Raw genomic sequence first — 22,506 nt, 5'->3', positions numbered from 1 at the left:
AGGTATCTCTCTCTTGTAAATTAAGAATAAATTAATATATTTTTATTTCTACTCTTAAAGGTAACGGCATATGCCGAGTAAGCTCTGGCTCCTTATGGCCCCTCCCCCTCGATCCACTGCTCCGCCCCCTCTACTGCTCAGTCCTTCCGCACTTATACTTTTCCTACTCCCAGCACCTGGTTGTGATCTCCACCGGGCTAGGTCTGTCTTATCTCCCTAACAGTAGTAGGCACATGGTGCACGCCCCGGGTTCCTATTGATGGCACAAACCTTTGCGAATTATTGTATAGATTTTATTTTGCGAGGTAACACGTACCAGTGCTACACCTCCATCTGTTACATAGAGGCATGTCAGTCTCCTGGCTGTTGGTGCCTCTGTGTCCTTCATGATGCATCAAGAAACTCCTCTAACCCAACCTCGGTACTCAAGGCACACTAACAGTCCAGGTTTTAGTGATATCCATGCTTGAACACCGATGGTTAAATCAAAATAAAGCCGTTAGCAATGAAGTCACTTGTTCTCAAGTAATGGCTATTTTTAAAACCTGGACTATTAGTGTACCTTGAGAACGGTGGTTGGTAATCCCGGTTTCTCTTGCGTCCTAGAGTATACTGGGGTTCCATTTAGTACCATGGGCTATAGACTGGTCCACTAGGAGCCATGGGTAGTTTTAAGAATTTGATAGTGTGGGCTGGCTCCTCCCCTCTATGCCCCTCCTACCAGACTCTGTTTAGAAAATGTGCCCGGAAGAGCCGGTCACGCTGAAGGAAGCTCCTAAAAGAGTTTTCTGCATTTATTTTATATGTTTGTTGTTTTCAGGCAGGGCTGGTTGGCACAAGCCTCCCTACTTCGTGGGACTTAGGGCGGGGGAGGGAATGGCCCAACCTCCTATATGGTTAATGGTCCCGTTCCCCGCTGACAGGACACTGAGCTCCTAAGGGAACTATTCGCAAGCCCCACCACGGCGAGCATACATTCCCGCAGCACGCCGCCACCCCTAACAGAGCCAGAAGAATGAAGAGTGGTGAGTACTAAGCCGGCATCCCGACTAGCGGGTCGCCGGCCATTATGGCGGCATGAGGGTACAGAGACGCACGGCTTCTAATTGTGGCGGAATGTGTCTCCAGACACAGTACACAGCTGTACACAGTACCCACACTGGCAAAAATGGTCTTAAAACTGTTTTCTCTCCATTTTAAGCAACAGGTTGCCTCAGCCAGTATAAAAAAAGCGGGAAGACCGTGCGCCATTAAAGGGGCGGGGCTTCACTATGAGAGTATCCAGCAGCTCACCAGCGCCATTTTCCCTCTGCAGTGGACACAGACACTGACTGACAGGGACGCGCATCTCCTCCGATGTGACTCCAGATTACCTCAGTGGTACCAGGGGGTCATAGAAGGGGGGGAGCGATTTTATTAGTTTACTAAATCCCCTATCAGGGTACTTAGTCTGCGACCCGGCTAAGCTTGGAATTAGCGATAAGGGCACGGTGGGCGCTGGCTCCAAATAACTGTCTCTCCCTGAAGGGCTCTTTGTCGGTTAATTGTGCTTAACCTTTTCCTGTGTGTGTGTGTGCTGTCACATTTACATAATGTCAGGCAGAGAGTGTGTTTCTTGTACAGTGGAGTGTTCCTCTTCACCAGGGGGCTCACTACTGGGTACTCAGGGCAGTGCACCTCCCCGGAATAGTGGGTCTGAACCGGAATGGGTTAATTCCATTAAGGGAATGATTTCAAATATTTCTACAAAATTATCCCGCAATGAAAATGAGACGCAATACTTAAGACAGACTGTGGATGATTTTGAGTAGAGACTCAGTCCACAAACCAGCGTCTCAATCCCCTCCCATTTCTCCGCAAAAACGTTCTCTGGCCCATCTCCTGCAGACTGACTGACGGGTCAGACATGGAGGAGGGTGAGGTGGATTTGGAGGGGGGTTGCTACTCTATCACAGGGAATAGAGGCTATCAGGGATGTTCTGCAAATTCCTAATAGTGTCAGAGGATTGTGAGGAATCATATTTTAATGTAAAAAAGAAGTCCTCAGTCACTTTTCCTGCATCAAAGGAATTGAATACCCTGTTTGAAGAACCGTGGGTTAATCCTGATTTCAAATCCCTAAAAGGTTGCTCTCATCTTTTCCTTTTCCTCTGGAGGATAGTAAAAAATGGTAAAATCCACCGATAGTGGACGCATCAGTCTCTAGGCTGTCAAGAAAAATTGTATTGCCTGTCCCTGGTGCAGCCTCCCTAAAAGGCTGATTGTAAAATTGAGACTACACTCAAATCATTGTATACAGCTGCTGGGGTGGCCCAGAGACCCACTATTGCATGTGCGTGGATCATAAAAGCCATTGCTAAATGGTCAGGTAACCTAATTAAGGGGTTAGATTCCTTGTCTAGGGGGGATGTTTTTCTCCTGCAGCATATGCAGGTCTCAACGAACTTTGTGGTGGAAGCCATAAAATAGATTGGTTTGCTTAATGCACGCATCACCGCTATGGCTGTGTCAGCACGCAGGGGCTTGTGGCTACACCAGTGGACTGCTGATGCGGACTCCGGGAAAGGCGTGGAAGGCCTACCGTTCACAGGAGAGGCCTTGTTTGGAGATGAACTAGACAAATGGATCTCCCAATCTACTGCGGGTAAGTCTACGTATCTTCCTTCCGCAGCTTCCCCAGCCAGGAAAGCTTATTCAACTTCAAATTGACTGTCCTTTCGGACATCCAAGTTTTAGGGAAAATCCAGAGGGGCTTCTACAGCCTCCAGAGGCGCAAGAGGTAAACCATGCAAACCAGCAAATGCAGGTGTTCAGGAACAGAGCTCAGGCTCTGCTTCCTCAAAGCCTTCAGCATTACGGTGGACCTGGAGGTCTGTCAGGTGGGAGCCTGACTAAAATTCTTCAGTCACATCTGGTCAAGTTCGTGTCAAGATCCCTGGGTAATAGATCTTATTTCCCATGGCTACAGACTGGAGTTCCAAGAGCTCCCACCTCACAGATTCTTCAAATCTGGCTTACCAGCTTCACAAGAGGCAAGTATAACTTTACAGCAGGCCATCCAAAAACTGGTACAGACTCAAGTCATTGTTCCAGTTCCACCTCATCTACACAACAAGGTATACTATTCCAACTTGTTTGTAGTACCGAAACCGGATGGTTTGGTACAACCAGTTCTGAATCTCAAGTCCTTGAACCCGTTCTTAAGCGTGTTCAAGTTCAAGATGTAGTCTCTGAGAGCAGTGATCTCATGTCTGGAGGAAGGGGAATTTCTTGGTGTCTCTGGATATCAAGGATGCGTACCTTCACATTCCGATCTGGCTGCCTCATCAGGCTTATCTACGGTTTGTTTTGAGGAAAGGGAAAGAATTAGACTGTGGGTGGCGCACTAGTGCGCCACCCACAGTCCAATTCTTTCCCTTTCCTCAAAACTGACCTTATATGTTGGCAACATATATGGTGTGGCAGCACCCCCACAATACGTGACCAGATTTAAGGTGGCATAATATGAAATGGGGTTCCTTCATATTTAAATTCAGTTTAAGATTTAAATACTAGTGCAGTAGATTCCCCACTTCCCTTTTTCCTTATATTCAATTATCTACGGTTTGCACTACAGGACTGTCACTACCAGTTCCAGGCTCTGCCATTTGGTCTCTCTACGGCACCGAGGGTGTTCACCTTCACCAAGTGATGGCAGAGATGATGTTTATACTCCGCATGCAGAGAGTGAACATAATTCCGTACCTGGACGATCTTCTGATAAAGGCACCGTCCAGGGAGAGGTTGCTGGACAGCATTGGCCTCTCAACCAAACTTCTCCAGGATCACGGGTGGATTCTGAACCTTCCGAAATCTCACCTATAGCCAACACAGAGGCTCCCATTCCTGGGGATGATACTGGACACTGAGTCACAGAAAGTGTTCCTTCCATTGGAAAAGGCATTGGTAATCCAGTCGATGGTTCTGGATGTCCTGAAGCCAACCCGGATATCTATGCATTCGCCTTCTGGGGAAAATGGTGGCCTCTTACGAGGCGCTTCAATACGGAAGGTTTCACGCAAGACCTTTCCAGCTCGATCTGTTGGACAAATGGTCCAGATCGCATCTTCACATGCACCAGAGGATTCGTCTGTGGCCAAAAGCCAGGATCTCCCTTCTGTGGTGGCTACAGACCTCTCACCTCGTCGAGGAGGGTCGGAGGTTTAAAATTCAGGACTGGATCCTGTTAACCACGGACGCAAGCCTGCAAGGTTGGGAGCAGTCACCCAGGCGGTGCAGTGTCAAGGAAGATGGTCAAGTCAGGAAGTCATTCTTACAATCAACATTCTGGAACTCTGGGCCATATACAACGCCCTTCTGCAGGCTTCTTATCTTCTTCAGGATCGGGCCATTAAAGTCCAGTCGGACAATGTGACGGCAGTGACATACATAAACCGACAGAGCGGAACGAAAAGCAGAGTAGCAATGGTAGAGGTGTCAGGAATTCTCCTCTGGGCAGAAAAAACCGCTGTGGCGTTGTCAGCGGTCTTCATTCTGGGAGTAGACAACTGGGAAGCAGACTTCCTCAGGAGACACGACCTGCAGCCGGGGGAGTGGGGCCTTCACCCGAAGGTGTTTCGGAGGTTTACACGTCGGTGGGGATATCCACAAATCGACATGATGGCCTCTCGTCTCAACAAGGAGCTCAAGCGGTATTGTTCCAGGTCGAGAGACCCACAGGCAGTGGCGGTAGACGCTCTGACGACTCCATGGGTTTATCAGATGGTGTACGTGTTTCCTTCACTTCCTCTGATCCCAAGAATTCTCAAAAGAATAAAAAGGGAAAAGGTTCAAGCAATACTCATTGCTCCGGACTGGCCAAGAAGGGCCTGGTACGTGGACCTTCTAGAGATGCTCCTTGAGGATCCGTGGCCTCTACCTCTTCACGAGGATCTTCTGCAACAGGGCCTGTTTGTCTATCAGGACTTACCGCGGCTACGTTTCACAGCATGGACGTTGACTATGATGCAAGCCAGGAAGGGGTAATGTCTAAACATTTACCACCGTATTTGTAAGAAATACGTCTCATGGTGTGAGAGCAGAACTTATTCTGCGGTGGAATTTCACCTGGGACGTTTCCTGCAGGCAGGTATGGATGTGGGCCTACGTCTGGGCTCCATAAAAGTCCAGATTTCAGCCTTGTCCATTTTCTTTCAAAAACAATTGGCTTTCCCTGAGGTCCAAACGTTTTTGAAAGGTGTTCTGCGCATCCAACCTCCCTTTGTGCTTCCCACAACACCTTGGGATCTCAATTTGGTGCTGCAGTTCCTCCAATCGGACTGGTTTGAACCATTACAGGAGGTGGACGTAAAATATCTTAAGTGGAAGACCGTCACACTGTTGGCCTTGGCTTCAGCAAGACGTGTGTCGGAGCTGGGGGCTTTGTCTCATAAGAGCCCCTATTTAATTTTCCATGAGGATAGAGCTGAACTCGTGAGCAATTTCTTCCGAAAGTGGGGTCTGCATTTTACATCAACCAACCTATAGTGGTTCCGGTTGTCACCGACACTTCCACTACTTCAAAGTCCTTGGATGTTGTGAGGGCTTTGAAGATATACGTAAAGAGGACAGCTCGTCACAGAAAATCCGACTCGCTGTTCGTCCTATATGGTCCCAATAAAATTGGGTGTCCTACTTCAAAGCAGACAATTGCACTCTGGATCAGGCTCACTATCTAGCATGCTTTATTCCACGGCAGGCTTGCCGGTTCAAAAATCTGTACAGGCCCACTCTACTAGGTCGGTGGGTTCTTCCTGGGCGGCTGCCTGGGGTGTCTCTGCTTTACAGCTCTGCCGAACAGCTACTTGGTCAGGTTCGAACACGTTTGCTAAGTTCTACAAGTTCGATACTTTGGCCTCTGAGGACCTTCAGTTTGGTCAGTCAGTTCTGCAGGAACCTCGGCACTCTCCCACCTGGTTTTGGAGCTTTGGTATATCCCCATGGTACTAAATGGAACCCCAGTATTCCTCTAGGACGTAAGAGAAAATAGGATTTTAATTATCTACCGGTAAATCCTTTTCTCGTAGTCCTTAGAGGATACTGGGCGCCCGCCCGGTGCTTCGTTCTTCCTGCACTTTTACTTGGTTACGTATTGTTGGTTCAGCTGTTGCTGTTCCTGTTTAAAGTTGGGCTAGCTTGGCTTTCTTGTGTGTGTGTGTGTGTGTGTGTGTGTGTGTGTGTGTGTGTGTGTGTATTTGTTCGGATTCTCACCACTATCTTTTGTCTATCCTTCTCTCAAAGTATGTCCAACTCCTCGGGCACAGTTTCCTAGACCGAGTCTGGTAGGAAGGGCATAGAGGGAGGAGCAAGCGCACTATCAAATTCTTATAGTGCCCATGGCTCCTAGTGGACCTGTCTATACCCCATGGTACTAAATGGAACCCCAGTATCCTCTAGGACGTAATTAAAATCCTATTTTTAAACAGCAGGGCAGATGTCCGAAATGCAATATTAGTCATGCTGAAATTGTTTTTTCCTTCGTCGTCCACGAGGGTGCACAGCCACAAAAACTTAGGGCAAGACAATCATGCAGAAGCCTTGAGTATATGTTTCTGCATGGTTGAATTATCCACTGGATACCTGTGTTTTTTTCTTAAGAACCCAGTCACTGTAAGCAGTGTTTATTTGTTAGTAGTGCAGCCTCCACCATCTGAATATTAGCCAAGTTCATAGTTTTTGGTTGATGAAGTACTTCTTGGCCCCAGTCCATTTACCGAAAGCTGTTTCCAGTCTGAAATGATCATGTAGCTTTAGAAGTGCTGACCTATGCCAATGCTTCCTGTCTCTGTACAGATGGTACCTACAGAGCTGGTGGAGAAAGAATTCTGGCGCTTGGTGAACAGTATAGAGGAGGACGTCACTGTACAGTATGGTGCAGATATACACTCCAAGGAGTTCGGCAGTGGTTTCCCAATGATGGATGGCAAGACAGAGTTGACTGCTGAGGAGAAGGTAATTCATGTCTCTCTTCCTCCAGCATTTCTGGCTGATCTGTATGCCTCACCTTATATTGTGTCTCATTCTCAGACATATGCTACCAGTGGCTGGAACTTAAATGTACTGCCAGTTCTCGAGCAGTCCGTGCTGTGTCACATCAATGCAGACATTTCTGGCATGAAGGTGCCCTGGCTCTATGTTGGTATGGTGTTCTCTGCTTTCTGCTGGCACATTGAGGATCACTGGAGCTATTCAATCAACTACCTTCATTGGTTAGTGTCCAGGGAATCCTATGACTTAATAAATCGTTCTCTCAGGAGGACTTCACTAATGTGTGAGCAATTTGTTGTGGTGACCTTTTTATAGTGTGTTGCATCCTTAGTGGTACTCTTACATATTGTGTGTTTTCTGCCATTGCTTTTCACAGGGGTGAACCCAAGACCTGGTATGGGGTGCCCTCATCTGCTGCTGAAGAGCTTGAAGAGGTCATGAAGAAATTGACTCCAGAACTGTTTGAGAGCCAACCGGATCTCCTGCATCAGCTGGTCACTCTAATGAACCCCAACACCCTAATGGCGCATGGAGTTCCGGTGAGTGTTCTCTTTAGGTTTTGGAATTTGTTTTTTAATTGTCCTTTAAATATCTGTGTTACGTACTAGAACCTTATGCTGTATTCTTCATCCGCCCACTTTCACTCAGTCTTCAGTGCTTCACTGTTTCTTCTGTTAATGCCCTCACATGATGTCCGTGTGTCTCCCTGCAGGTTGTCCGCACTAACCAGTGTGCTGGGGAGTTTGTCATCACGTTTCCGAGGGCTTATCATAGTGGCTTCAACCAAGGTTACAACTTCGCGGAGGCAGTCAACTTCTGCACTGCCGACTGGGTGAGTGAGAGAGAACTTTGAAGGAAACCAAAGAGGTTTTCTTTCTGCTACTACTGCATATGATGTATCGGTTGTATTTTATAGTCTGACATTGTGTTTGAGCTGTTGGTCTAGACAGAAGTCATGGATACTCTGAAGTAATGCTGCAGGACTGTTTTTAGGCTGGTTTAGATTATAAGACCTTTTTTTTTTTTTTTTTTTATCACTTCCTTCTTTCTTCGTACTTATTAGTGCTCCATCATTTGTGGTACATCGTATGTAAAAGCAAGGCCTAGGCTTCTAGCTGCCCACTTGACCCCCCTTTCTATTCCAGAAAGTGTAGTAGGACTCAGGAAGTTAGCAGTACTGGCTCTTAAGTCTTGGTTATTCTAGATCTGTAATTTGCCCGTTATGCTGCTGATCCTCTAAACCCCCCCCTCCTCCCCCCATAAAGCCTGGAGTCCTCAAATACCTGCCTGAATCTTCACATCTTTCCCAATCTTTGATGTGACCTTTTTTGTTATCCGTTTTGTTTCAAATGTTTTGTGATGACTTGCAGCTTTGTTAGCTGTGTCTCCTCGTGTTCTTCACAAAGATAATAAGGTGTGACAGGATGGGGGTTTAGGTTTTTCTCTAACGTCCTAGTGGATGCTGGGAACTCCGTAAGGACCATGGGGAATAGCGGGCTCCGAAGGAGGCTGGGCACTCTAGAAAGATCTTAGACTACCTGGTGTGCACTGGCTCCTCCCACTATGACCCTCCTCCAAGCCTCAGTTAGATTTCGTGCCCGGCCGAGGTTGGATGCACACTAGGGGCTCTCCTGAGCTCTTAGAAAGTTATAGTCTTAGAATTTGTTATTTTCAGTGAGACCTGCTGGCAACAGGCTCACTGCAGCGAGGGACTAAGGGGAGAAGAAGCGAACTCGCCTGCTTGCAGCCGGATTGGGCTTCTTAGGCTACTGGACACCATTAGCTCCAGAGGGATCGATCGCAGGCCCAGCCTTGATGTTCGGTCCCGGAGCCGCGCCGCCGTCCCCCTTACAGAGCCAGAAGCAAGAAGATGGTCCGGAAAATCGGCGGCATGAAGACTCTGTCTTCACCAAGGTAGCGCACAGCACTGCAGCTGTGCGCCATTGCTCCTCTCACACACTTCACACTGAGGGTGCAGGGCGCTGGGGGGGGCGCCCTGAGGCAGCAATAAAAACACCTTGGCTGGCTAAAATACCTCAATATATGGCCCCAGGGGCTATATATGAGGTAAATACCCCTGCCAGAATTCCATAAAAAACGGGAGAATAGGCTGCGAAAAAGGGGCGGAGCCTATCTCCTCAGCACACTGGCGCCATTTTTCCCTCACAGCTCGGCTGGAGGGAAGCTCCCTGGCTCTTCCCTGCAATTCTACAGTACAGTAAGAGGGAAAAGAGAGGGGGGGCATTAAAATTGGCACTGTATACAGTATATTATATAAAAGCTATTAGGGACATAACTCAGTTAGTCCCTGTATATATATAGCGCTCTGGTGTGTGCTGGCATACTCTTACTCTGTCCCCCCAAAGGGCTTTTGTGGGTCCTGTCCTTGTTTAGAGCATTCCCTGTGTGTCTGCGGTGTGTCGGTACGGCTGTGTCGACATGTTGAATGAGGAGGCTTATATGGTGACAGAACAGAGGCCGATATATGTGATGTCGCCCCCTGTGGGGCCGACACCAGAGTGGATGGATAGGTGAAAGGTATTAACCGACAGTGTCAACTCCTTGGTGGATGACGTAACAGCTGTGGGACAGCCGGCTTCGCAGCCCGCGCTTGCCCAGGCGTCTCAAAGGCCATCAGGGGCTCAAAAACGCCCGCTCTCTCAGATGGCAGACACAGATGTCGACACGGAGTCTGACTCCAGTGTCGACAAGGTGGAGACATATACACAATCCACTAGGAACATCAGTGACGTGATCCCGGCAATAAAAAATGTGTTATACATTTCTGACTTTAACCCAAGCACCTCTAAAAATGGGTTTTAGGTTTGGGGAGAAAAAACAGGCAGTGTTTTGTTCCCCCATCAGATGAATAAATGAAGTGTGTGAAAGCGTGGGTTCCCCCGTTAAAAAACTGGTCATTTATAAAAAGTTACTGATGGCGTACCCTTTCCCGCCAGGTGGATAAGTTACGCTGGGAGATATCCCCTAGGGTGGATAAGGCGCTCACACGTTTGTCAAAAAAGGTGGCACTGCCGTCTTAGGATACGGCCACTTTAATAGGTACCTGTTGATAAAAAACAGGAGGCTATCCTGAAGTCTGTATTTACACACTCAGGTACTAGACTGAGACCTGCAGATAGTGCTGCTGCAGCGTGGTCGGTGACCCTGTCAAACAGGGATACTAGTTGGAAAACATAAAAACATATTAAAGACGTTGTCTTATATATGGGGGATGCACAGAGGGATATTTTGCCGGCTGGCATCCAAAATAAATGTAATGTCCATTCTGTCAGGAGGGTATTAGAGACCTGTCACTGGACAGGTGATGCTGACTTAAAAAGCGCATAGAGAGCCTTATAAGGGTGAGGAATTATTTGGGGATGGTCTCTTGGACCTCGTATCCACAGCAACTGCTGGGAAGAAATAATTTTACCTCAGGTTTCCTCACAGACAAAGGTACAGTCCTTTCGGCTTCAGAAAAGCAAGCTGGTCAAATGGCGCTTCCTTTCTGTACAGAGACAAGGGTAGAGGGAAAAAAGCTGCACCAGTCAGCCTGTTCCCAGAATCAAGATTCTTCCCCCGCCTCCTGTGAGGCCACACCATGACGCGGGTGCTCCACAGGTGTAGCCAGGTACGGTGGGGGGCCGTCTCAAAAATTTCAGCAATTAGTGGGCTCGCTCACAGGTGGATCCCTGTTTCTTCCAAGTAGTATTTCAGGGGTACAAGCTGGAATTCGAGATGTCTCCCCCCAGCCGTTTCCTAAAATATGCCTTGCTGACAACTCCCTCAGGCAGGGAGGCTGTGCTAGAGGCAATTAATAAGCGGTATTCCCAGCAGGTAATACTCAAGGTGCCCCTACTTCAACAAGGACGGGGTTACTATTCCACACGGGTTGGGGTACCGAAACCGCATGGTTCGGTGTGACCCATTTTATATTTAAAATCCTTGAACACAAAAATTCAAGTTCAAGATGGAATCGCTCAGGGCGGTTATTCCAAGCCTGGACGAGGGGGATTACATGGTATCCTGGGACATCAAGGATGCTTACCTGCATGTCCCCATTTACCATCCTCGCCAGGAGTACCTCAGATTTGTGGTACAGGATTACCATTACCAAGTCCAGACACTGCCGTTTGGACTGTACATGGCACCGAGGGTGTTTTATCAAGGTAATGGCCGAAATGTTGATACTCCTTCAAAAAAAAGGGAGTTGTAATTATCCCGTACTTGGACAATCTCGTTATAAGGGCGAGGTCCAAGGAGCAGTTGGTAGTCGGGGTAGCACTATTTTGGAAAGTGCTACAACAGCATGGTTGGATTCTAAACAGTCCAAAGTCACAGCTGGTTCCTATGACACGTCTACTGTTCCTGGGGATGGTTCTGGACATAAACCAGAAATAGTGTTTCTCCCGGAGGAGAAAGCCAAGGAGTTGTCATCTCTAGTCAGAGACCTCCTGAAGCCAAAATAGGTAGCGGTGCATCATTGCACGCGAGTCCTGGGAAAAATGGTAGCTTCCTACGAAGCAATCCCATTAGGCAGGTTCCATACAAGAACTTTTCAGAGGGACCTGTTGGACAAGTGGTCCGGATCGCATCTTCCGATGCATAGGCTGATAACCCTGTCTCCAAGGACCAGGGTATCTCTACTGTGGTGGCTGCAGAGTGCCCATCTTCAAGAGGGCCGCAGGTTCGACATACAGGACTAGGTCCTAGTGACCATGGATTCCAGCCTTTGAGGCTGGGAGGCAGTCACACAGGGAAGAAATTTCCAGGGACTTTGGTCAAGTCAGGTTATTTCCCTACACATAAATATTCTGGACCTGAGGGCCATTTACAATGCCCTGAGGCCGGCAAGGCCTCTGCTTCAAAACCAGCCGGTACTGATCCAATCAGACAACATCACGGCAGTCGCCCATGTAAACCAACAGGGCGGCACAAGAAGCAGGATGGCGATGGCAGAAGCCACAAGGATTCTCCGATAGGCGGAAAATCATGTGTTAGCACTGTCAGCAGTGTTCATTCCCGGAGTGGACAACTGGGAAGCAGATCTTCTCAACAGACACGACCTCCACCCGGGAGAATGGGGACTTCCTCCAGAAGTCTTCCAATAGGATTGTACACCATTGGGAAAGGCCACAGGTGGACATGATGGCGTCCCGCCTCAACAAAAAGCTATAAAAGATATTGCACCGGGTCAAGGGACCCTCAGGCGATAGCTATGGACGCTCTGGTAACACCGTGGGTGTACCAGTCGGTTTATGTGTTCTCCCCTCTGCCTCTCATACCAAAGGTACTGAGAATAATAAGAAGGCGAGGAGTAAGAACGATACTCGTGGATGGCCAAGAAGAGCTTGGTACCCAGAACTTCAAGAATTTATATCAGAGGACCCATGGCCTCTGCCACTCAGACAGGACCTGCGGCAGCAGGGGCCCTGTCTGTTCCAAGACTTACCGCGGCTGCGTTTGTCGGCATGGCGGTTGAACGCCGGATCCTGAAGGAAAAGGGCATTCCGGAGGAAGTCATTCCTACGCTTACTAAAGCCAGGAAAGAGGTTACAGCAACTCCTTATCACTGCATATGGCGAAAATATGTTGCATGGTGTGAGGCCGAAAGGGCCCCAACAGAGGAATTTCAACTAGGTCGATTTCTGCATTTCCTGCAAGCAGGAGTGACTATGGGCCTTAAATTGGGTTCCATTAAGGTACAGATCTCGGCTCTGTCGATTTTCTTTCAAAAAGAACTAGCTTCAGTACCTGAAGTTCAGACATTTATAAAAGGAGTGCTGCAGAGTCAGCCCCCGTTTGTGCCTCCTGTGGCACCTTGGGATCTCAACGTGGTGTTGAGTTTCTTAAAATCACATTGGTTTGAACCACTAAAAACCGTGGATCTGAAATATCTCACGTGGAAGGTGGTTATGTTATTGGCCTTGGCTTCTGCCAGGCGAGTATCAAAGTTGGCGGCTTTGTCTTGTAAAAGCCCTTATTTGATTTTCCATATGGATAGGGCAGAATTGAGGACTCGTCCCCAGTTTCTCCCAAAGGTGGTGTCAGCGTTTCACCTGAACCAGCCTATTGTGGTGCCTAGGCTACTAGGGACTTGGAGGACTCCAAGTTGCTAGACGTTGTCAGGGCACTGAAAATATATGTTTCCAGAACGGCTAGAGTCAGAAAATCTGACTCGCTGTTTATCCTATATGCACCTAACAAGCTGGGTGCTCCTGCTTCTAAGCAGACTATTGCTCGTTGGATTTGTAGTACAATTCAGCTTGCACATACTGTGGCAGGCCTGCCACAGCCAAAATCTGTCAATGCCCATTCCACAAGGAAGGTGGGCTCATCTTGGGCGGCTGCCCGAGAGGTCTCGGCTTTACAATTTTGCCGAGCAGCTACTTGGTCAGGGGCAAACACGTTTGCAAAAATTCTACAAATTTGATACCCTGGCTGAGGAGGACCTGGAGTTCTCTCATTCAGTGCTGCAGAGTCATCCGCACTCTCCCGCCCGTTTGGGAGCTTTGGTATAATCCCCATGGTCCTTACGGAGTTCCCAGCATCCACTAGGACGTTAGAGAAAATAAGAATTTACTCACCGGTTATTCTATTTCTCGTAGTCCGTAGTGGATGCTGGGCGCCCATCCCAAGTGCGGTTTATCTGCAATACTTGTACATAGTTATGGTTAACTAAATCGGGTTATTGTTGAGCCATCTGTTGAGAGGCTCTATTGTTTCATACTGTTAACTGTGTTTCATATCACGAGTTGTACGGTGTGATTGGTGTGGCTGGTATGAGTCTTACCCGGGATTCAAAATCCTTCCTTATTGTGTACGCTCGTCCGGGCACAGTACCTAACTGAGGCTTGGAGGAGGGTCATAGTGGGAGGAGCCAGTGCACACCAGGTAGTCTAAGATCTTTCTAGAGTGCCCAGCCTCCTTCGGAGCCCGCTATTCCCCATGGTCCTTACGGAGTTCCCAGCATCCACTACGGACTACGAGAAATAGAATTACCGGTGAGTAAATTCTTATTTTTTTTCTGCCTGCTAGTGGGCCTGTTACAGAGTCTGCTTCCTAGATGATGGCACACTCTCTTAATTGGCATGAGACCCCGACAGAGCAGCTGTTTAGGATGACCGCCTGGGGTTCAGTGCACATGCTCACAAAATTATGCAGATTCAACATTTTTGCCTCTAAAGATGCCTGTTTGGGCATGAAGTGCAGCGCAATGGAATTTCTGAGTTCACATGCTTGTATGTACAACTTTGGGACAATGGGCCTAATTCAGACCTGATCGCTCGCTAGCATTTTTTGCACCGGTGCGATCAGGTCAGAACTGCGCATGTGTATGCACTGCAATGTGCAGGCGTGTCGCATGGGTACAAAGTGGTTTGTTGCTCAGCGATGGGATTGTGCAAAGAATCCATTTTCACGATTGACAGGAAGAGGGCTTTTGTGTTTTTGGCAACTGACTGTTTTCAGGGAGTGGTTGGAAAAACGTAGGCGTCTTCAAGCGTTCGCAGGGAGGGTTCCAGACGTCAATGACGGTCCAGGACAAGCTGAAGTGTTCGCAGCGTCTGAGTAAGTCCTGGGCTGCGCAGAAACTGCACAAACTCTGTTTGTACAGCTCTGCTACACATGCGTTCGCACACTTGCAAAGCTAAAATACACTCCCCTATGGGAGGTGACTATACGAACGCAGGACTGCAAAAAAATAAAGCTTAGCGAGCATTCAGGTCTGAATTAGGCCCAATTAAAGAAAAAACAGGACTTTTATGCTTGCATTACAACCTATTCTCCAAGTTCTTTGGAGTACACTGGATGGTGTTTCTTTTCCGGTGATATTGTCCCATGTTATCTTTTGTTTACTTCCTCCTAGTTTGTTGTTAAGCCCCCTTTTTTTTAATTGTGTTTTTTTGCATTTATTTCTCATACGTCCTAGAGGATGCTGGGGTCACCATTAGAACCATGGGGTATAGACGGGATCCGCAGGAGCCATGGGCCCTTTAAGACTTTCAAAGGGTGTGAACTGGCTCCTCCCTCTATGCTCCTCCTCCAGACTCCAGTTTTAGAATTGTGCCCAGTGAGACTGGACGCACTACAGGGGAGCTCTACTGAGTTTCTCTGAAAAATACTTATGTTAGGTTTTTTTATTTTCAAGGAGGCTGCTGGCAACAGTCTCCCTGCTTCGTGAGACTTGGAGAGAAGTATGACCAACTTCTAGTGAGTTCAATGGCTCTGCTTCTGGCTGACAGGACACCATTAGCTACTGAGGGTGCTGATCGCTGGGTATGCCTAGATGCTCACTCCCACAGCCTGACGTCACCCCCTTACAGAGCCAGAAGACAGGTGAGTAGCAGAAGAAAAGAAGACTTCTTCAGTGACGGCATTCTGAGGTACCGCGCAGCGAACGGAACGCCGCTGTGCGCCATGCTCCCACACACACAGCAGTGAGGGGGGGCCTGGGCAGCAAAAATCCTCAATTTCCACTGGAAAGAGGGGACACTGTCCTAACCCCCGCCAGTATAATTATTTATTCAAATAAGCGGGACAGAAGCGCGCCATTAAGGGGGCGGAGCTTCTCCCTCACGGCTCACTCTCAGCTCTGCGCCATTTCCTCTCCACAGGGCTGCAGAGACGCTGGTCCTTCCTCACACTGCTCGGGGTCACAAAAACGTACTTTTGCCCAGTTGGCAGACACTGGTACCGACACGATTCCAGTGTCGACTATAGTGATTCCAGATTAGATCCAGTTTAGTTCTGGTTTCGTTCGGACCTGGACCCATGGGTTTTACAAATAGTATCCCAAGGGTACAAACTGGAGTTTCAAGACGTTCCCCCTCGCCGATTTTTCGAATCGGCCTTACCGGCTTCTCTTCCGGACAGGGAGGCAGTATGCAACGCAATACAAAAGTTGTGTCAAAATCAGGTCATTGTCATGGTTCCCCCGTCACAACAGGGAGAAGGCTTTTATTCAAGCCTGTTCGTGGTCCCGAAGCCGGACGGCTCGGTCAGACCCATCCTAAACCTGAAATCCCTAAATTTCTACCTAAAAAAAATTCAAATTCAAGATTGAGTCTCTCCGAGCAGTAATCTCAAGTCTGGAGGAAGGGGATTTTATGGTGTCGGTGGACATAAGGGATGCCTACCTCCCATTTATCCTCCGCATCAGGCTTACCTGAGGTTTGCAATTCAGGATTGTCATTACCAATTTCAGACGTTGCCGTTTGGTCTGTCCACGGCTCCGAGGATTTTCACCAAAGTGATGGCGGAAATTATGGTTCTCCTTCGCAAGCAAGGAGTCACGATTATCTCGTACTTGGACGATCTCCTGATAAAGGCGAGATCCAGGGACCAGTTGGTGCAAAACATTGCACTATCCCTGACAGTTCTTCAGGGATTCCGACGACGCGGTTGTCGATTTTGGGAATGATACTGGACACAGAACTACAGAGTTTTTCTTCTAGTGGAAAAGGCTCTGGAACTTCATAGTCTGGTCAAACAAATTCTGAAACCAGCAAGAGTGTCAATCCATCAATGCACTCGGTTACTGGGGAAGATGGTTGCGGCCTATGAGGCCATTCAGTTTGGCAGATTGCATGCCAGAGTGTTTCAGTGGGACCTGTTGGACAAGTGGTCCGGATCCCACCTGCACCGAAGGATAATCCTGTCTTCCAAGATCAGAATCTCACACCTGTGGTGGCTGCACAGCTCTCACCTCCTAGAGGGGCGCAGGTTCGGGATCCAGGACTGGATCCTAGTAACCACGGATGCAAGTCTCCGAGGCTGGGGGGCAGTCACACAGGGGGAAACCTTCCAAGGAAGATGGTCAAGCCAGGAAACTTGTCTCCACATAAACGTTCTGGAGTTAAGGGCCATTTACAACGGCCTTCTACAAGCGGAACATCTTCTTTGCAATTGGCCCGTACTGATCCAGTCGGACAATGTAACAGCAGTAGCGTACATAAACCGTCAGGGCGGAACCAAAAGCAGAGCGGCAATGGCAGAAGCCACAAAGGTTCTCCGCTGGGCGGAAAAGCATACAAGCGCTCTGTCAACGATCTTCATTCCAGGAGTGGACAACTGGGAAGCAGACTTCCTCAGCAGACACGATCTCCATCCAGGAGAGTGGGGCCTCCATCAAGAGGTCTTCACAGAAGTGTCAAGTCATTGGGGAATTTCTCAAATAGACATGATGGCATCTCGTCTCAACAAGAAGCTTCAGAGATATTGTTCCAGGTCAAGGGACCCTCGAGCAATAGCAGTGGATGCACTGGTGACACCATGGGTGTTTCAGTCGGTGTATGTATTCCCTCACTTCCTCTCATTCCAAAAGTTCTAAAGATCATAAGGAGAACAAAGATTCAAGCGATCCTCATTGTCCCAGACTGGCCAAGGAGGGCTTGGTATCCAGATCTTCAGGAATTACTCACTCATAGGAGATCCCTGGCCTCTTCCTCTACGCGAGGACCTGTTACAGCAGGGGCCGTGCGTGTATCAAGACTTACCGCGGCTACGTTTGACGGCATGGCGGTTGAACGCCAAATCCTAGCCTGAAAGGGTATTCCCAGTGAAGTCATTCCCACACTTATTCAGGCCAGGAATGGAGTAACGTCTAAACATTACCACCGTATTTGGAGAAAATATGTTTCTTGGTGTGAATCCAAGAAGGCTCCTACGGAAGAATTTCAGCTAGGACGTTTTCTCCATTTTCTACAAGCAGGTGTAGATGCGGGCCCAAAGTTGGCCTCAATTAAGGTACAGGTTTCAGCCTTATCGGGTTTCTTTCAAAAACAATTGGCCTCCCTTCCAGAAGTTCAGACTTTCGTGAAAGGTGTGTTGCACATCCAACCTCCATTTGTGCCCCCAGTGGCACCATGGGATCTTAACGTGGTGTTGCAGTTCCTTCAATCACATTGGTTTGAACCTTTTACAGAAGGTGGGGTTGAAATTCCTCACTTGGAAAGTGGTCATTCTGTTGGCCTTGGCATCCGCAAGGCGGGTGTCTGAGTTAGCGGCCTCGTCTCACAAGAGCCCTTATTTGATCTTCCATGAAGATAGAGCAGAGTTGAGGACTCGTCAACAATTTCTGCCGAAGGTGGTTTCAGCTTTCCACATGAACCAACCTATTGTGGTGCCAGTGGCTACTGACGCTTTAATTGAGTCAGTCTCTGGATGTGGTCAGAGCTTTGAAAATTTATGTTGCCAGAACGGCTTAGGTTAGGAAAACGGAGGCTCTGTTTGTCCTGTATGCTCCCAACAAGATCGGGTGTCCTGCTTCCAAGCAGACCATTGCACGCTGGATCTGTAATATGATTCAGCATGCTCATTCCACGGCTGGATTGCCGTTACCGAAATCGGTGAAGGCCCATTCTACTAGAAAGGTGGGCTGTCCTGGGCGGCTGCCCGGGGGGTCTCTGCATTGCAACTTTGCCGAGCAGCTACTTGGTCGGGTTCAAACGCTTTTTCAAAGTTTTATAAGTTTGATACCCTGGCCGATTATGACCTCAAGTTTGGTCAATCAGTGCTGCAGAGTCATCCGCACTCTCCCGCCCGTTCTAGAGCTTTGGTATAATCCCATGGTTCTAATGGTGACCCCAGCATCCTCTAGGACGTATGAGAAAATGGGATTTTAATACCTACCGGTAAATCCTTTTCTCTTAGTCCGTAGAGGATGCTGGGCACCCGTCCCAGTGCGTATTGTATCTGCAGTTATTAGTTGTGGTTACACACATGTTGTGTTACATTTATAGTCAGCCTGTTGCTGAAATTGTTCATGCCGTTGGCTTGTGTTCTGTTGAATGCCATGTTGTGCGGCATGCTTGAGGTGTGAGCTGGTATGAATCTCACCTTAGTTTAACATAAATCCTTTCCTCGAAAATGTCCGTCTCCCTGGGCACAGTTCCTATAACTGGAGTCTGGAGGAGGGGCATAGAGGGAGGAGCCAGTTCACACCCTTTGAAAGTCTTAAAGTGCCCATGTCTCCTGCGGATCCCGTCTATACCCCATGGTTCTAATGGTTACCCCAGCATCCTCTACGGACTAAGAGAAAAGGATTTACCGGTAGGTATTAAAATCCCATTCTTATGAAGTGTAGCTGTCGGCATGTCTATACATCTCAACGAGAGTATGAGGTGAGAGGAACTTGAGCTTTTGTAGCCAAATTTATAGTGCCCAAGGTCCAGTCCTGCCTCTATACCTCTATAGGGTCTATTCAGTTAGTGTTGGAATTTCCGAGAAGTCAGAAAAACTGCACTTCTTTTTTTTTTTTTTTTTTTTAGGTCGAATCTGGATTCGACCTATTCAACACTAATGCCGTGTCGCCCGCCGATGCACCTGTTTTGTTGAATTTGTGGGCATTGCAGCCAGGTTTTTGGCCCGATTTCAACAAAGCCGATTAGACTTTAAAAAAAAAAAAAAGTTGAATCGGCATTGTTGAAAACGGACAAATACCCGTCGGAAATGCCCGCAAATTGAATAGTGAAGTGTCTGATCCTCTCCGTCGGAGAGGATCCTACACCAATTGAATATACCCCTATGCCTCTATAATGCCCTGCACTAAAAGTCCATATGTACGTGCAGTGTGACGTGTGCCAAGTCATGGTAAACCTGCAGTGAATCAGAGTTTTAGCATCTTCTCAAGACTAGACTAATGGTTAGCAAGAACGTGAAAACATTGGCAAGTTATCCATGCCATCTGCAGTAGTGTATGCATCCAAATGTGTTACCGCTATGGGCGAGTAAATGTCGTTTCTGTCTAATCTCCAGCTCACAGCAGGAAGAAAATGCATTGAGCATTACCGGAGGCTTCGACGGTACTGTGTCTTCTCACACGAGGAGCTTGTTTGCAAGATGGCAGCATGTCCTGAAAGACTGGACCTCACTTTGGCCGCTGCAGTGCACAAGGAGATGTTCCTGCTGGTGCAGGAGGAGCGGAGACTACGTAAAGCACTGTTTGAGAGGGGAGTCACAGAGGCAGAAAGGGAAGCGTTCGAATTGCTCCCCGATGATGAAAGACAATGCCAGAAGTGCAAGACGACATGCTTTCTGTCTGCTTTGGCGTGCTACGACTGCCCTCAAGGTCTAGTATGTCTCTCTCACATCGAGGACTTGTGCCAGTGCCCGCCAGCTCGTCAGTATCTCAGGTACAGCATAACCTTCCTAAGCTGCTGCTTGTCACCATGTAAAAAATGTTAACCCTCAATGGATATCCTAATAAGTTACCATAAGAAGTGACCTTTTATGTACCATATATCTTGCGGTCATCCTCAGGTATCGCTACACCCTGGACGAGCTCCCAGCCACGTTACACAAGTTGAAAATTCGGGCTGAATCCTTTGATACGTGGGCAAATAAAGTGCGTCGGGTCCTGGAGTGCCAGGATGGGGTCAAAAAAGGTGAGGATGGAGAATACCTATCTGCAAACTCCAGACTTTCACCTGTCATTGCTCCGTTCCTGCTTACATGGATTGTGATTGTTCGTATGTACTGCAGAGCTGGAGCAGCTGCGAGTCCTGGAGGAGGAGGCCTTGGAGAAGAGATTTTCTGAGAATGGTTTGCTACATGAACTGAAGAGCACCATTAAGGAGGCGGAATTGTGTATTAGAGAGGCACAGAAACTACAAAGTGACCTCCGGTCTTCACGGTTCGTATTTTGAGCATATTGTGCAAAATAGTCTGTTCTCTAGGGCACAGGTTCTCAAACTTGGTCCTCAGGACCCCTCACAGTGCATGTTTTGCAGGTCTCCTCACAGAATCACAAGTGACATAATTAGCTCCACCTGTGGACCTTTTAAAATGTGTCAGTGAGTAATTAATACACCTGTGCACCTGCTGGGTTACCTGCAAAACATGCACTGTGTGGGGTCCTGAGGACCGAGTTTGAGAACCACTGCTCTAGGGTTATACACGGCTAAGGGAGCTTTTCTGAGCCTCCTTGAGTGAGTGTAACTAACATAGAATTGTGTGATCTTTTTTATAAAACAGACACGCATTATATGAATGTGAAAGATGTGTTACACTCCTACAAGGCAATGATTGTGCATCGCTTAGTTTCAGCAGTGTTGTGTAACCACTAGATAATTGTTAAGATTGTTCAAGTGTACTGCACATCCTCCTTTATTTCGCATAGGCACAGATTTATTAAAACCTGGGAGAGTAATAAAGTTGAGAGAGAGAGAGTACCAACCATCCAGTACTTTTTCAAACACAGCCTGTAAAATGATTGGAGCTGATTGGTTGATACTTCATCACTCTACCTTTTATCTCACTCCAAACTTTGATAAATGTGGGCAAAAGACTCTAATTACATTTTCCAATTTAATTGTTAAAATGTTTATTTTCTCGTAGGAACAGTGCTACAGTTGTGTCTCTGGAAAATTTGCAGAAGCTTGTACAACGTATCCAAGCTCTTCCATGTGTCATGAATCAACTGTCCTCACTACAGGTAATCCTTCTTTTATACACTGTTCCTTGCTTTGTTGACCGTCCTGCTCTCCGACCACTCATTACATCTACGCGTGGACTCTGTTCTCAGGAACTTCAGGAACAGGCGGAATCCTTGCAGGAGGAGGCCAAGAAGTGCTTGCAATCTCTTCCAGACAAAGCGTCCCAGATGCAGGACATGTTGGATCAGTGCCAAGCTCTGGGAGTGCGGCTGCCCGAAGCTGAACAGCTGGAGCGGCAGTTGCGCCAGGGGGAGTGGTTATCTCGGGTACGGGCAGCCCTGGTTGCTGGTCGGTCAGGCACGCTCCAAGAGATGCGCTCGCTGTTACAGGAGGCTGGCGAAGTGGCGGAGAGCCCTGCGGTGGAGAAAGCTCGTAGTGAGCTGCAGGAGCTGATCTCTATTGCTGTGCGCTGGGAAGAGAAGGCTCAAATGTGTTTAGAAGCCAGGTGACACTTAACATCTATTTGTTTTCCATTCTCCCTCTCTCCCGCTCCCCACCCACCAACTCTCCTCTATCACCATCCCCTTTCGTTATCTAAGTGTATATATTCCACTGATTTGCTTATTTATCTTTTAGGCAGAAACATCCTCCTGCAACACTAGAGGCCATCATTAAGGAAGCGGAGAACATCCCTGTGCAGCTGCCTAATACTCTAAGCTTGAAGGAGGCGCTCTGCAAAGCCCGGGCCTGGAGTGCTGATGTGGATGAGATACAGGTGACCATTTACCAAATCCTAAAGTGTTAAAGTATTGCTATGTAAGGGCTGTTCACTAGCTGATGCGTCTTCCCTGATAAGTCTGGCTATTGTAGGTGAGCCAATAACAAGCCTTGGCCGCTAATGTGAACTGATTGATGTTAGAACTATTCTGTGATGGAATGGTGAGTGGTCATTGCTGAGGAGACGGGTAGATGTATGGAGCACCGTGTGTTAAAGCAGTCTGACTCATAGTTTTGGTTTGAGAATAAGCATATCTTTATAGATGATATCAAAGGAAAAATATTATAATATGTTCCGTGTTACGTATTGGGTGTGTGCGTTTGTTTT

General features: G+C 47.9%; 1 protein-coding gene across 3 annotated transcripts in view; it reads left to right on the top strand.

Moving 5' to 3' along the window:
* LOC134948527 (lysine-specific demethylase 5C-like) overlaps positions 1 to 22,506 on the top strand; it is a 137,815-nt gene that overhangs the window by 86,596 nt on the left and 28,713 nt on the right. For 2 of the 3 annotated variants that reach the window (XM_063936552.1, XM_063936553.1), the window contains exons 12-20: positions 6,832 to 7,247; positions 7,403 to 7,565; positions 7,739 to 7,858; positions 19,783 to 20,159; positions 20,287 to 20,411; positions 20,509 to 20,659; positions 21,364 to 21,460; positions 21,551 to 21,906; positions 22,038 to 22,176. In XM_063936552.1, the coding sequence (XP_063792622.1) occupies positions 6,832 to 7,247; positions 7,403 to 7,565; positions 7,739 to 7,858; positions 19,783 to 20,159; positions 20,287 to 20,411; positions 20,509 to 20,659; positions 21,364 to 21,460; positions 21,551 to 21,906; positions 22,038 to 22,176 (1,944 nt within the window). The remainder of the gene's footprint in view (positions 1 to 6,831; positions 7,248 to 7,402; positions 7,566 to 7,738; positions 7,859 to 19,782; positions 20,160 to 20,286; positions 20,412 to 20,508; positions 20,660 to 21,363; positions 21,461 to 21,550; positions 21,907 to 22,037; positions 22,177 to 22,506) is intronic. The other variant, XM_063936554.1, reaches the window with a different exon arrangement.

Source organism: Pseudophryne corroboree, chromosome 8 (assembly GCF_028390025.1).
Source record: "Pseudophryne corroboree isolate aPseCor3 chromosome 8, aPseCor3.hap2, whole genome shotgun sequence".
NCBI lineage: Eukaryota > Metazoa > Chordata > Amphibia > Anura > Myobatrachidae > Pseudophryne > Pseudophryne corroboree.
Note: the sequence above shows the minus strand (reverse complement) of the source record. Positions and strands in the feature narration are given on the sequence as shown.